This window comes from Tripterygium wilfordii, chromosome 13, assembly GCF_013401445.1.
Source record: "Tripterygium wilfordii isolate XIE 37 chromosome 13, ASM1340144v1, whole genome shotgun sequence".
Taxonomy (NCBI): domain Eukaryota; kingdom Viridiplantae; phylum Streptophyta; class Magnoliopsida; order Celastrales; family Celastraceae; genus Tripterygium; species Tripterygium wilfordii.
In genome coordinates, this window is record NC_052244.1 from 4583966 (window position 1) to 4600203 (window position 16238).

General features: G+C 35.9%; 3 protein-coding genes and 1 pseudogene across 5 annotated transcripts; 3 read left to right on the forward strand and 1 right to left on the reverse strand.

Annotated features, from left to right (window-relative positions):
• On the forward strand, positions 1-3837 carry LOC120012407 (NAC domain-containing protein 86-like). Of its 2 annotated transcripts, XM_038863822.1 has the most exons (7): positions 1-116; positions 350-627; positions 1472-1749; positions 1836-2213; positions 2363-2818; positions 2908-2992; positions 3132-3837. In XM_038863822.1, the coding sequence occupies exons 2-7, from the start codon at positions 471-473 to the stop codon at positions 3737-3739; spliced, it is 1962 nt and encodes a 653-aa protein (XP_038719750.1). In that variant the 5' UTR covers positions 1-116; positions 350-470; the 3' UTR covers positions 3740-3837. The 2 variants fall into 2 exon arrangements, with proteins under 2 accessions (XP_038719750.1, XP_038719751.1); XM_038863823.1 differs by lacking the exon at positions 1-116 and having other exon boundaries at positions 231-627.
• Positions 3838-4753: 916 nt separating this feature from the next.
• Positions 4754-7193, forward strand: LOC120011986. Of its 2 annotated transcripts, none has more exons than XM_038863200.1 (11): positions 4754-5038; positions 5210-5301; positions 5415-5428; positions 5542-5760; positions 5852-5923; positions 6022-6111; positions 6218-6256; positions 6368-6472; positions 6603-6771; positions 6891-7000; positions 7087-7193. In XM_038863200.1, the coding sequence occupies exons 1-11, from the start codon at positions 4890-4892 to the stop codon at positions 7171-7173; spliced, it is 1146 nt and encodes a 381-aa protein (XP_038719128.1). In that variant the 5' UTR covers positions 4754-4889; the 3' UTR covers positions 7174-7193. The 2 variants fall into 2 exon arrangements, with proteins under 2 accessions (XP_038719128.1, XP_038719127.1); XM_038863199.1 differs by having other exon boundaries at positions 4758-5038; positions 5199-5301.
• A 263-nt stretch (positions 7194-7456) lies between these two features.
• Positions 7457-13154, reverse strand: LOC120011987 (annotated as a pseudogene).
• A 1201-nt stretch (positions 13155-14355) lies between these two features.
• On the forward strand, positions 14356-16090 carry LOC120012454. The gene is made up of 3 exons (XM_038863880.1): positions 14356-14666; positions 14786-14875; positions 14929-16090. Exons 1-3 carry the CDS (start codon positions 14356-14358, stop codon positions 16088-16090), a joined length of 1563 nt encoding a protein of 520 aa, XP_038719808.1.
• The last annotated feature ends 148 nt before the right edge of the window (positions 16091-16238 follow it).

The window sequence follows — 16238 nt, forward strand, 5'->3', positions numbered from 1 at the left end:
AACCCCCCTCCAACTCTCGCCTTCAACCCTCTCTCCCTCCATTAATCTTCATCTTCATTGGTCAAGTCAAGTCTCAATCTCTCTCTCTTGGATCTTCTCTTCTTCCTATACCTAAGGTCCCACCCTCTCTTCCTCTCCTTTTGTATTAACATGCATGCAAGTCTCTTATTGTGATCATCACCTCTAAAGTCTAAATACACCAACACACGCAAGAAAATGATTACTTTCTCCTCTTCTATTGTTTGTTCATACATATATACATATACATATATTCTGTACATAATTTCTAGCTTTAAAGTTTATGTATTCAAAGAGTTATTCCTAACTACAGCTATTTTGGTTTGTGCAGGCTTTTGTTGTGTAGTTTGCTGATTGGTTATTAGAAGGGGCTTGTCTATCCTTGTTTTTCTTTGGATACAAGACTAGTCATCTTTTTGTGAAGCCAAGGTCAAGAAGAAGAAGAAGAAGAAATGGCTCCTGTTTCATTGCCTCCTGGTTTTCGATTCCATCCGACCGACGAGGAACTCGTAGCTTATTATCTGAAAAGAAAGATCAATGGACATAGGATTGAATTGGAGGTCATTGCTGAAGTTGATCTCTACAAGTGTGAGCCTTGGGACTTACCAGGTATCTCGATTACTGGATTCTAGCTTCATCTTCTTAATTAATTTGTGCTTGATTTTACGTTTCTTTATTTTGTAATTCCTTGGATTACTTAGCTTCTATGGAGTTACTGTTACATAATGAAACTTGATGGATGAAGCTTGAGTGAAGTAAAGAACAAAGAATATTGAGAAACTGCAGCAACCTCCCCCCTCCTACACTCAATCATATACATACATACATGCATATATATATATATATGTATATATATACACCCTATTATAAGATGACCAGCTATTTCCATGAAATTACTATATATGAAACTCATTATCTAACTGATGAAATTATGTCACATAAAAAAACTTTATTCATTGAATAGGTATAAAATTGAAGATTTTATGTATGGTCAATGTAATTGGCTTGAATTACATAAGAATGCACTTTTTAAAAAGGTGTCTCTTGAAACAATTAATACTCCTTTTTCTAACTTATTGGTCTTCCTTTTATTTGATTACATGGTGTTTGAGAAAACTACTCATCCTTTTTTCATTACTTGGCCTTCCTTTTGCTAAACTACTTGATTGCGATCTTTGATGTTGCTTTATTGGTCAAACATCTTCAAGGCTTTAGAACAAAAATTATGTAATCATACATATCAGCCGTGATGTTATAATATTCCAATAAAAAATTTAAAGTACTTGCACTAAGAACTCTTTATCTTTACTCTTCCTATTGTGAACACACACAAAATATATATAAAAGTGGAATAGAACAAGCCAAAAAGCTCAAAAACAAAAAAGAGGAAAAAGAAGAATAATTGTATCATATACAAGAGATAAAACCAGGGTTATTTCTTTATTTATTACAGGGAAGGCATTGTTACCAAGCAAAGATCTGGAGTGGTATTTCTTCAGTCCAAGAGATCGAAAGTACCCGAACGGATCAAGAACTAACAGAGCAACTCAAGCTGGTTATTGGAAGGCCACAGGAAAGGACAGGAAAGTGAACTCCCAAATGCGTGCTGTTGGGATGAAGAAAACCCTAGTTTACTATAGAGGAAGAGCTCCTCATGGTACTCGTACCGGTTGGGTCATGCACGAATATCGCCTCGATGAGCGCGAATGTGAAACTCCCTCCGGCTTGCAGGTACGTATACAGATAAACACTTACTTAATTTCATGCAATATATGATGTAATCATATGATTAATTGGTGTACATTGCATATGTATAGGATGCGTACGCGCTTTGTCGTGTGTTCAAGAAGAGTGCAATTCCCCCCAAGATTAATATGGAGAGTAATAGCTATGGCGGTGGTAGTGGTGTGACTAGGAATGATCAAATGGGGAGTGATCAACGTTCATCCAGTGTTGAATTATATTCAGAAGGAAGATCATGTCATGAAGAATTTGATCATCAAAGCAGCTCGGATTATCATCATCGACAAATCCCAGTAATGGATACATATACTGCTCTCAGTAATGTCGTCAATGACCCAAGAGATCAAGGAATGTGGACACAGTACTTATCAGATGATCTTGGATTCAACCATGCAACTCCTTCATCTTCAAACTATTATGGAGGAAACAATACTGCATACCCTCCTTCCAAGGTAAAATTTGTTTTTACGGACTCAATTATACTAGTAACTATGTTTGGTGGGCAGCTGAGTGGGTCCACATTAAAAAAAAAAGAGTAACTTTTTCGATTTATTGTTTTGGTGTGCATTTTTTAATTGATGTTTCACGGATAATTTTTTAGGTTGATATAGCATTGGAGTGTGCAAGGCTTCAACATAGGTTCACACTACCACCATTAGAGGTTGAAAGCTTCACTCAAACTTCAGGTGGATTCACTGACCTAAGGATGAATCAATGGAGTTCCATGGGAAATCAAACCTCGAATCATGAGACCGACTTTTTGCAGGAGATTCTCTCGGTTGGTCAGGCAACGCAGGAACTTATAAACCCACCAAGTAATCACCATCTTCATCAAGATACATGGGGTGGGAATTATACTGCTACTAACCAAGATGACTTCAGTTTCATGGCTGCCATGGATGACATAAACTCAATGAGCTATGACGACAAGTCAGGGATCGGTCCAAGAACGACGAGGTCACTTGAGATTATGGGAGATATTGATGGAGACTTCAAGCCAGAGAGAGTTGCAGAGAACTTGAGATGGATTGGAATGTCAAATGAAGAGTTGGAGAAGGTAAATTAAACCTATGTAACTTGATTAATTTTCACTTGATAGATGCATAAAAATGATGTTCAACTTAATTATTTTATTGTGTTGGACAGAGCTTTGGGGATGATCAACACAAGATTGTTCCGATAGAAGATCTATCAAGTTTACATAGAAATGATGATCATCATCAACTTCAAGGTATCAAAAATTAATCATTCAAATTTGCATGAGTTTGAACCAGATATAGTGTATATATATATATATTTCTTGTTTGTGTATCATTGTTATTTCATCATCGTTAAATTTATTATTTTTTTTATGAAAATCAAATATTCAGTTGCATGGGATAATGAGAATAATCAAAGCAACTGCACCGGATTCAACCACAAGGATGACTACTCGATAGGGTTCACCGAAGATAACCCGAATTTCATAGACAATGAGGATGATGATTTAGCAAGTTCGCCAAGCTTTGAGGTGGTAGAGGAGATTAAAGTGAGTCATGGAATGTTCATTTCGACTAGCCAAGCAGCCAATACCTTCTTTCACAAAGTAGTGCCTTCTCAAACAGTGAGAGTTCACTTGAATCCAGAAACAATGACAACAAACAACTTCGTCTTCTTCAACAGCAAAGAAGACGATATTGGAGGCTCTTTCTTTACAAAATTCGAGGCATTTGCGAGGAAGAAGCTTGTGGGTTTGGTGGATTTCATAGTCGTGCTTCTCTTGATGCATTTCTTTCATGTCGGACAAAGTATGGAAGAGAAAGATTGGTCTAACAATGGCAAGACGAAGTCGAACCATGAGGAGATCAAAACAGTTAAGGAGGATGCAGTGGTTAAGATACGAGGAGGTACTAACTTAAGCATGGTTTTGAAGAAGTTAGGGCTTTTATTAGCCATTTCTTTGGCACTATGTAGCATGTGGGTGGACCATAACTATTGACTCCTATATACCTAATTTTAACCTAATTTCTTCCTTTTCTTCTAACTATACTATTTGTATCAATGGGGAGGCATAATTGTGCATTCTAGTTATAGTTACATTACTTTGTCCAATTTAATTATATACTTGTGGTTTCATATGATTGGTATACGGTCAATTAAATGACTAATTGTATTCAATTTCATTAAAGGAATTTTTTTCTTTTCATATTTCTCGAGTTTTAATATTTTGTCCTGCCCTTCTTGTGGGTTTCAACTTACAACACAATGGAACAATTGGGTTTTGTATTAGACAGAAAAATCTCTTAGTCTTGTAAATGGAGTTTGGATGTGGTAATAACATATTAGTGTAGGAGAGGACCAGCTTGGAAACATAGATTATTAATCATAAAGAATTAATTCTTCCACTATAATAAATGCAAATACAGTTGTATTAACAGTGAAAGTGTTGGTGAAAGTTCTAGGGCATGCCCTCTTACAAAGGGAAGAAAACTTTGTACTCAAAAAGGAAAAAAAATCAATCGCACAGGTTTCGGTCTGGTCTTATCTGTTGTCAACATAAAACGGGTTGAGTTGAAGGCCCGAGTTTAGAGCTGACCTACTTGTCCGATGGAGATGTTAGGCTAAAGAATTCTCAGTTTCAAAAACTTCACTTAAAAACCCAAATGGTTTGTTTGCAGAAATGTATTTATATATATAGTGCAAAAAAATTGATAGTTTAGTGAGTGGAGAATATGATAAGTTCTATGGCTGGGTGGATTAATAGGTTAGCTAGTGTCTAGTGATGGTGCACTTCACAATTCACATGGGTAGGCATGGGATCACAGGTTAAGTACAGAAGGGATAAAGAAACTAAAGATCAAAAAGAAGATGACAAATATAGCCAAAAATGGCTTCACGGGTTCACCAACTATTCCAAACCCATTAACAAGTTGAGCCCCAATATGACAAAACACAAAAAAGACTGCATATAGTCATATACATGTACTATATAAATATAATATATACCCATTTATATAGGGTAAATTCAGTATTATTGGCCACAAAAGAGTTTTTGGCTTCTTCTTCTTCAACCACCATCATGTCCTCTTCTTTTTCTTCTTTGAGATGTTGTTTCTTTGTGGGTTTAATGGTGTTTTTCTTTCTGAGTTATGTGTGTGAAGGAGCAAGTGATGATGGCCAAGTCAATGTTGGCAACATTTCAAAGGTTGAAGATGCAGGGAATTTCCATTTGTATTATGGCCAGACCTTCAAAGTCATCAAGAACGCCATTGATGGCAAGACCTACCTTCTCATCCAGGTTCAATTTTTGTTCCAAATCTCACTGTTAAATACTGCAGCATGGTTTAATCTGTCCCCAAACAAAACCCAAATGCTCTGGTTTCTAGTGTTCTTGCTGTTTTTGTTCTAATTTTCTTTTTGATTAGTTTCTGGTATGAAATGAATAAAACATTTGTCAGAACAATTCAAGAATGGCAGCAAAGACTAAATATTGCACTTCAAGGATGAAATCATTTGTCATTCCCTTGTCAAATTATTCAGCTGATACAGACTTCTTTCCTGGTAACATTTCATCACACACACAGTACAATTTATTTATTTATAGTTTGATCTCATATTTTCTAACCTCTCTCTGTTTTTCCTCCTAATAATCTCTCAATGTTGTGCACTTTCAGTTTCCTTTTTTGAGGTAAGACTCAAAAACTTCACCATCCTCTGTTTTTCTTTTATGGAGGATATGAACTATAACTCAACTTGCAGTCTCTAGAGCACCATAATATTTTTCTCTTACATTTTTTGCAGCTGCTAGGCTTACTGGATAGCATGAAGGGAATGACTTCAGACACAGTGGCTTCACAATGTGTTCTAAAACTATATGAAGCTGGAGAGTTGGAGATAATGAACAAAACTGATCCACAACACTTCACACAATTTGCAGCACATTTTGTATCCCTAACAGGTCAAGCAGAGGCTTGCAATTTCGTCAACTTCGTCGCTTTCAGTGAGATTCTCCCTTTGCAGGTATGAACATTCAATGTTCATATAATCAGAATTTGTTTTCTGTTTTTTCAACAGAATACATTCTGATCAAGCAAGATGTTTTGTATGGTAGAGAGCAGAATGGATCAAGTTCTTGGGAGTTTATGCAAACCTAGAAACTAGGGCTAACCAGGTGTACAATACTGTGAGTATCATACATCACATTTTGGTGTCCTGCATATTTTTGAAAGCATACATTGTTCTAATCTTGTTCTTTCTTTTCCAAAACTTATATTTGAACAGGTTAAAGAAAATTATTTGTGTTTGAGTAATGTAGCAGCAACCAAGACAAAATCATTCAAACCAACAGTAGCTTGGATGGAGCATAAGAATGTCAGTATGGCTCCTCATATATATATATGTATATGTATATGTACTTTCAAAATGTCTAAATATAGAAGAATGAGACTAAGTATTGAAGTTTCCTTGTTCTTTACAGGGTATATGGTCCTTTACTAAGGAAACATACAAGATGAAGGTACAAACATAAACACCTGAATCCCGCGAATACTCGCTCCAAAGATTAGCTTAAACTTTCATATTTTTCTATTAATATGCCTAAAACATTAAACTGTGGAGTGTGGAACAGTTTTTGGAAGATGCAGGTGGAGAAAATGTGGATGGATCTATCAACAAGATGACTTACAATGTCTCTAACTCTGATGACTTGGAGGCACTTCATGCCATCCTATGTGTTAGTCTTATTTTATCCCCTTAATTTTTTGTTCATGCATAATTAGACAATTTAGATATGATTTCTTTCTTATTTTTCTTATTTCATCTCTTCTGTCCCTTAAATATATTAATTTTCTTTTCTTAATTAGAGTGTGGATGTGGTGATTGATGAAACGTATACTTCTGATCCTGTTGGCTACAATCAATCAACTTTTCTCCAAAACATAGGTGTTGACGACAACTCTTGTTTTGCTTTCCTCACAAATCAAAGCATATGGAGATATGATAAAAGAATTCAATTAAACTCAACTACACTAGGTCAGTATTATTATTTGAAATTTTTTTTCTTAATTTCTTTAAGTTTCTTCATCCTGCCATATAATATGGTTCCCTGAAAGCTAACTTGCTCTCTGTAACTACTCTTTTAACATGTTAAGATTGGTTCGACGGAGCGGTCTCTCAACCTCAATTGGTTTTAGCAGATCTAATTGAGATATTGTTTCCAACTGGAAATTACACAACATCATACTTCAGGAACATTGCGAAGGTAAATTATTTTAATTTTTCATACGAGATTCTCACAGTTATCCTGCTAATTACTGATTAATACTAGTTTATGCATTTGAATTGCAGGAAGAAGAAATTGTCAGCATTAGTTCTAGCATGTGCAATAGGGACAGCAACCTAGCAATGGAACCTACAGTGATTCCATGTCAATAATTTTTTAAAAGAAAAAAAAATAACTATTCTTGGTTGACTATTATATACACCTTCTCCAGTTCTAATAGTTAAAAAATTTACTAAAAGCTAACCTCTTCTAACCTAACCTTTCATCAACCACAAACTATTGTGAACTCTAGTTTCCAAATGACTCAAGTCAGCTCTATATAACATAATTAGCCACGAAGGATGTTTGATGAGGGGGAAGATGAGACTCGTAACATAATCAGGGCATTTCCGACAGTTTAATCAAAAAGCATTTAAAGTTTAGTGAAACTAAGATGAAGAGAATTCTGTCATAGAATGTATAACATTGAACTAAAACCATAGAAAAGATCATGCCCGTCCCTCTTACGAATATATAATCTAATGCATTATGTTTGAAGCAGGAGATATGGATGATGGTAGAAACTATATGCCAACTAGGATTCATTCAAAAAGAAAGATACAGAAATTATCCAAGAGATGTAGCAGAAGTTGGAACATATCTGAACACAGCCATAATTTACATGTCCTGATGGATGTTTGTTCCATGACAAATATGATGTATCCCCATTAGGCCTGCAATCATAGCACAAATACAAACTGTTTTTCATGGCCTAAGAGTCATTGTAATAATCCACACTAAAGAATATGAGGTTATATTTAAAAGAACTATGGTATAAGAAACATGCCATTGACAAGAAACAAGCATTCTAATTAGACCACGAATTACAAATGTTTGAAAAAGCTCTATTGCTATTTCACGGGGCAACCCACATCGATGTAATGACAGTGAGGGGCCTACAACAACATCTTGCTTCGAACATAGGAGTTGCTAAGAGTAAAATTAGGGAAAAAGAACCGATTGTATGGGAAATACTTCAGGAAGTTATGCAGGGGCATCCTGTATTGCTGAATAGAGCCCCTACTCTGCATAGATTAGGCGTCCAGGCATTCCAACCAATTTTAGTGGAAGGACGTGCTCTTTGTTTACACCCATTAGTTTGTAAGGGATTCAATGCAGACTTTGATGGGGATCAAATGGCGGTTCATGTGCCTTTGTCATTAGAGGCTCAAGCGGAGGCTCGTTTACTTATGTTTTCTCATACGAATCTCCTGTAAAGATCTATACAAAAAGAAAGGTATATAAAGAAAAGTATAGATAAAGAAAGGTTATATCAGGAGTCCCTGATTTGTTCTGCGGAGATATAATGACTCTAATTTTGAATTTTTATTCAATTCATAATTGGCAATTTGTTGGTTTTTAGAGGGGGAAAGTATGGAGAGAACACAAGAAAATTCACACACAAGTCTCTCTTGTCAATATCCTTTCCAGCATAGTACATACATATATATAAACAATACAACACATGCTCTTGACTTTTTTTAATCTAAGAACTTTCTAGACTAAGCTAGATAAAGGCAAACACATAGCACATCTCTCACAAATGATATACGTAAAACACATGGACACACATTTGACACATGCACACACATACGAAGCACACGTGTACTCTAACACAATTCCTACTACATATAAATGAAGTAGAAATTTGTAAGAGAAACACCCAATTATTTTAGCAAGATGCACGGAGTCTACGTTTAAGCCAACTATCCCCACCCAATGTTGGATATATGTGGGTATTAATGCTTCACAGAAAGCACTTCTTAACCGGTTTCACTTTGGAACTGCATAATGCTGCATAATTTGCATGCCATACCTATAGAATATGAGCTTCAACACGATTATGAATGCCACATTGGTCAAGGGAGAGGTGTAAAAAAAATAACTCCTAAAATTTTTGCATTGCATCATCCACCACCCAATCAATGAGAAGCCTATCTTCCATGGAACTCTTCAGATGGGTGTACTTTCATGATTTAGCATGCAAGAGACAACTTAAGTACATCCAAAAGGTAGATTATTGTAACAAATGATAAAACATGTATAAAAAAATTGATCATTTCTTGACAGGGATGTGAAAACAATGCTATTCTTGCAAGTTCAGTTATTAAATTATTCTGAACTAGCCATAGAAACAAATGGAATATTAACTATCAATTGAAAAAAAAAAGGTACCTTCAATTATCTAAGCATTGAGATGATTTAAGATCTTGAACTGTTAACTCACCTTGGCTTGACAATGTACAGGATAAATCTTATTGCCAAGAACAAGCTCAGTCCACCAATGGTAAGATATGCTATGCCCAGGAAATCGTTTTTTTCCTCCTATCCAACTGGTAGTGGAAAGAACCAGATTCTTTTTTCCTCCAAAGCTGTAAGTGTTATAGTTGTTCTCTATTCTATTATAATAGAGATTCCATCATTAGCTTGAAGGTCCTCTTCTATCCTCCCACAAAGTTTTCTAAAAGTTGACAAAGCCGCAGTATGCATCCAAACAATAAGATCCTCTTGTTCACTCAACTATTGAAAGCAAAACCATTAAATTTATCTCTATAATAAAATGGGGGAAAGGAGAAAAGGAAAGAAAACTCATTTATAAAAACTCCCAAGCACAAAAACTGTTAGCAAACTTAATGGAAGAAAGAAAGAGAATAAGGTGCTTACAGGTAAGCTTGAGTTGAGCTTTGCATCTCCAATCAAACCTCCGCTCAGAAAATTTTTAGGATGGGCATCTGACTCAAATTTCCTCTCTGTCACTTTCCATACTATGTTCTTTTTCTTGATTTCTAGAACCTTGTTTTTTTACTGACAACCTGTATGTGTCATTGAACAAGCTCCAAGCAGTAAGGCCACAGGGTACAATTGGTCGATCTTTTGTGCCACGTTCAGGCTCACACTCCTTTAATCCATACTCTGCATTCTTAGACTGCAGCTGATGGTCATCTCGACTTTTGACATATCTGGAGGCAATTTTCCATGTGTCCAACATAGGAAACGATTAAAAGACTTCAGAAGAACGATAACATGCATGATTACTGGTGTAAATAACTGAGAACTCATGTTAGATAGGAGGAATCACATCCAAAATTTCCTGTCACAGAGAAAGGAAGAGCATATATATATTCAGGAGATGGTTCATGCACTTTTAAGAACAGAATACAAGTAAAAGCTTCAGTAAACTCACATCTCTAAAGTTAACAGGGAAACAGAAAAATGTATCAGTCTAGGGTGATAAAGGTTCCATTGGTGTCCATGTCTGAGGTGCCCCTAACAAGTTTCTCCTACATGCAGACATGAACATAGCCTATAAAAAAAAAAAGCAAGGAGAACTGGCAATTTAGCAAGCATTATTCTATTAACTAGTATTAACTACAATATGTAATGAAAATCCATAACGTCAAACTTCAGGTTTGAAGCTCAATTTTCCCTCTATATTCCCATTTTTCACATCCCTAATTTTTGAATAGTCTTATGTTAAAACAATACGTTTGGGTTAAACTCTAAAATCAGACATATCAACTATAGAAAGCCTATATCTTGCATCAAAGTTCCCCAAAAAATGAAGTGAAACATTAGATACTATAAAACAAAGAATTCCATAAAGCAAACAATGGGTTAATGCCACTTTTACACACCGAAAGATAATCAGTGTTTCAATTTGGCCACTGTTGTTTAAAATGTTTCAATTTGGTCACCCAATGATAAAATTGTTTCAACTTGGTCTCTCGGGCAAATTTCTCACTTTGGGGCAGTCAAACTGCACATGTGGCATGTTGACTGTCCAAATATTGATTGTCACATGTGCAGTTTGATTGCCCCAAAGTGGGAAAATCTGCCCGAGAAACAATTTTATTATTGGGTGACCAAATTGAAACATTTTAAACAACGGTGTGTAAATTGAAACACTGACTATTTTTCGGTGTGCAAAAGTGGTATTAACCCAGCAAACAATAATCCAGGAAAAGCAGAAGCAGAATTCTTAAGTGATTGACAGAAAAGCACAAATCTAAAGATGGAAGACATTGTCAGTTCATCAGCCAACGTTTTGTGGTCATCTCATGGTATCACAAATCCACATCATGAATCCAATAGAACTCTACGAATAAAATATGCATGACAAATCAGTATCTTAAACAATTTACAAACATCTGCAGTTCCTAACTAAATTCCAGATATTGTCACCTTTTAAATCACAAACGAGTAAAGACACTGCACAAGAAAATCAGATGCAGCAATTCAGAAATAAAGAAATAGCCACTCTTTCAATTTGATGGAAAAGAAAGTGTAAAGAATATAACACTTCTACATATGCATTCTACATACCGTCGATGGTTCCGATAGATGTTATCTAGCTGATAATACACAAAAACAGGACCTTTCATATGCTTTGGGACCTGCAAGAAATAACCAGTCATGCAAATTTTTCTGAACAATAATTCAAGTATAATTTGGAACCAAGCAGAGGATTGGATATGACATCAAAAAAAGAAGAGGACTTAGACTAACAAATAACAATCACACTCCTGGTACCGGTCTTGTTGGTTTCACCACTTTGGATATTAGGCAAGATGATCACGATTATATTTACCATGAATGCACATTTCATCATACCCGTTCACAATTGCCACCACCTACAAGTCAGAGAAAGCAAAATTCCATGTTGAAGTCAGTTGAGAATGATATGAACTTAGTAATAGAAAGCATACAATTATGAGGATCTTATAATTACCCTCTCTGACGCAAATGAGTAGACAAGACCGATAGGGATGAAAAGACATTCAATAATGATAAATATTGTACTGACCTGAAACCACCAAACCAAAATAACAAAGAAAAAAAGAAATAGATAAGAAAAATTGAGCTTTGAAATAGAAGTACAATAACAAAGTTCTTTCTAAAACTTACATCAAATAAAATGAAATATGTAGTAAATAGTAAGTCATACCCATCCTGGAGTTAGAATTGGTTTGCAACCATGAAGCTCTTGCTGCGTGAACTTTGAATCTGCAGAAGAAGTAGGCACATATCACCCGATTAAAAATTCATAAAATTTCTTTTGTATATGAACATACAATATTCAGCAACATCAAGAAAAGGTAAATAGATTCTAAAAAGTAAAGCACCGAATTTATAAAAAAAATTCGTCATCTCAGTTACCATCTAATTCATCTAATAAAATTGAGTAAAGTAGGGCATGAGAGACTGGGAAAACAGCTAAGGGGATGTGCATATATGATATATCTAAAAGCATATTGTAGCAATAGCATCAAAATTTGCATTGGCCAAAAATCTTAGCCATATAAGAACAGAAAATGCACCACCACAATAATTGAATAGTGCCATAAAGAAGAAATCAGCTCTCTTGATAATCAAAGCTTTACAGCCCATTAATTCAAAACAATGAACATATGCCTGCAATATCATCAATAGCAATGACAATGATAACCAGGGAGAAAATTGGAGCCAGAAATTTCATGCCATTCTGTTCATTCATCTGCATTATCCTGTTAGGCGAAATCCAATTAGCTCCTCACAAGTTAAACTAACCCCGCATCAAGAAACCATACAAAATGAATTTTGTTATGCACTATATACCTACTCATACATAATTTATGAATGCAGACACAAGCTTTACAATGATTGAAGGAACAGTTATTGAATAGGGGAAAAAAAGAAGAAGAAATGATCAAAGGCCGATCACATATTTGATATTTCAATGCTACTCACAAGTTTACATCTATGAATCAAGACAGAATCAAATTTTTATACGCTATAAGTACACATACATAGGCACACACAACATCATACTCGTATATTGGAGCCCATAAGTTTTTACAGAGATTGATGTGGGTATTTTGTGGAAACATGAAAGGATAAAAAGGTGATCACATTTAGCCCTTTTGGAATACCTTTTGGCAGTGGAAGGCGGATCGGAATTGGCACCATTACCGCCACCGCCCGTCCGCCCTAGCTCACCGCTGCTTTGTTGGATTTCATGTCAATGATCACTGCAGGCTCCAGCGAGAAATTGAGATAAAAATGGAACTACATTGGGAAAAAAGGGAAATTTCTCCCAATTACCTGGTTTGTTAAAAACAACAAAAATGATCTCCTTCTAATTTTCAAAGTCAAATATACCTTGTCCTTATAAAACAAATACAGATCATCTTTCTCTTCCGAAACACAAAATAACAATCTTTCTACCTTACGATGCAACTGCTCAACCTCAATCTGCACTTGAAAACACTAAAACCTTGATCGGAAAGCACAGATCGAAAATTCTCATTGTATCGGCAATATTCGTTGTTAATTCACAGCTCTCATTGCAAGTAAGTACATATATATACAATGGTCGTCTTCAGTTTCATTTACTTGTCCTGCTATAGTCAAGCAAATTGCTCGAGCATTTTATATAGTCGATCAATCTATTTTTAGTCGAGTATTTGGTCGAGCAACAATGAATTATCTGGTTGAGCATTATTTTGTTTGGTGAGCAAAAGCAAATTATCTGGTCGAGCATTATTTTGTTTGGTCGAGTATGGTGAACTTATTTGGTCGAGCAACGGTGAATTATCTAGTCGAGCATTATTTTGTATAGTCGAGTATAGTGAACTTATTTGGTCGAGCAATATCTTTGGTCGAGCAACAGTGAATTATCTGGTTGAGCATTATATTTGGTCGATCAACACTGAATTATCTGGTCGAGCATTATTTTTTTTGGTCGAATATAACGAAATTATTTGGCTGAGCAATATCTTTTATAACGAAATTTATACTTGTTTGTGTATTTTTGTTGGTCGAACGTTTATTAATATTTGGTAGAGAAATGTTTTTAGTGGTTGATCAACCTTTTTTGTCTGGTCATTAATCATTTATCATGTACCTCCTTTTTTTTGTAGGGATGACATCAATTGATTTCGTGGTCTTGTATGGTGGTCAATGAGAAATTTTTTGCGGTATGTACAAGTTCAAAGGTGGAAGAAGTCAAGGTGTCATTGTTAATGATACCATTACGTATTCGGAGTTGGTGGATATGATCTATGAGTTGTTCGGAGTTGATAGTAATACACATGTTTTGGCGTTAAAGTTTGCATATAATACACACTTTGACATAGAACCAATGGTCTTAAGTAAGGACCGTGATCTCAAATTCTTCTTAAGGCAAAATGATGATCCTCGAAGACCTGCTACTCCACTTTGTGCATCAATTCTTCCTATACATGAAGATAATGTTCCCTCACAAAATGTGAGTTTCATTCCCCAAACGCAGGAGGAGTTTATTTGACAATCGGCAAATGTGGGTTTTTGTTGATTGTGGATTCAACGATATAGATGATGCATCAAATCCGGATAATGATGGTGATGATGACAATGAACATCATTATAAGCCTAATGAGGGTTATCTATTTGAGGATCATTGGTTTCATGATGATACCGTTCAAGAAGATGTTGAGAAAGAAATATCTCCAGCAGATACTGATATGCCCAGCCATCCTGACATTGTCTTTGTGGAGGTGCCTAAAAACATCGGATCAAATTCTATAGTTCCATGTGTTGGGAGCAATACCATTAGTAATTGCTCCACCGATTACAAGATTACAATTGGGTAGATTTTCTCAGACAAAATGGAGTTACAAAAACATATTGCTTTGTATGCTATGAAAGGGAACTTCCAATTTCATGTGATAAAATCGACGAAGACTCTATATGTTGTTCAATGTCTAGGAACAGTCTGCGACTGGCGTATGAGCGCCTTAAGAGTCAAGGAATCACCATTATTCGAAGTACGGAGGTCATAGGCAAGCATCAGGGAAGGTGATTGGGGATTACATTAAAGGAAAATATGATGGTGTGGGGAGGTCTTACAGGCCAAAAGACATAATACAAGATGTGCGGACAAAATTTGGTGTCAATATTTCCAACGATAAAGCATGGAGGTTTAGGGAGCATGCTTTAGAATCAATACGAGGATCTCCAGAGTTATCTTTTGCCTATCTACCACATTATTGTGCGGAGCTAGAGAAGAACAACCACGGAACTATCACTCATATAGAGTCGGACAAGGAGAACATGTTTAAATATTTTTTCCTAGCTCTTGGTCCGTCCTTGTGTGGTTTTAGATCTTCGATGAGACGTGCCATCGTTGTTGACGGTACCCATCTAAAGGGAAAGTATCTAGGCACACTTTTTATTGCATCTGCTTTGGATGGTAACAATCACATTTATCCTATTGTTTTTGATGTTGGAGATTCGGAGAATAACGAATCTTGGATATGGTTCTTCGAGAAATTACAACAGGCAATCTCACTTGATGACTTCTCTGAATTGGCTATAATTTCAGATGGGCATCAGAGTATTGAAAGGGCATCGACCTTAGTTTTTCCAAAATCATACCATGGTCACTGCATATTCCACATCAAACAGAACATGAAGGCAAAGAAATTCGATCCTATAATGTTTCCAATTTATTTCAAGGCAGCGAAGGCATATCGTGTTTTCGAATTTGAGGTCCTAATGACACAGTTGAGCTTAATTGATCCCCGTGCACAGAGTTATCTACTTGAGGCTGGTTTTGCTAAATGGTCTCGTGCATATTTTCCTGGTCGGAGGTACAATATACTAACTACAAACATTGCAAAGAGTATGAATGTTGTTCTTAGAGAAGCCCGCCACCTTCCTATAACAATGTTGGTTGAGCACTCGAGGGATTTGCTTCAGAGATGGTTTTATGAGCGACGTACCGAAGCAGCATCTCTAAATTCTATACTCTGCAAGGAGGTACACAAACATATACGGAAGCGGATTGATAGGTCTCGTAGGATGGATGTTACACCAATATCACATATTGAATATTACGTTCGTGATGGATGTGGTAATGGTGAGGTTAACTTGCATAATAGATCGTGTTCTTGCAAGAAGTTTGATTTGCAGCAACTACGGTGTGTACATGCATTGGCTGCTTGTGCCGATAGAGAAATCGCGTACATTCTTTGTGCTCAAGATATTATACCAATGAAGCTATTTTGGTAGCTTATGCTGAACCTATACATACAGTTGGTATTAGCACCAACGCGTTGAAAACGATATAAGAGTATCATTACCACCTAAAGCAAAAAGACCAGGTGATAGGCCTAAACAACAAAGAATACCTTCCCAAGGTGAACTGTGATTATCAGAC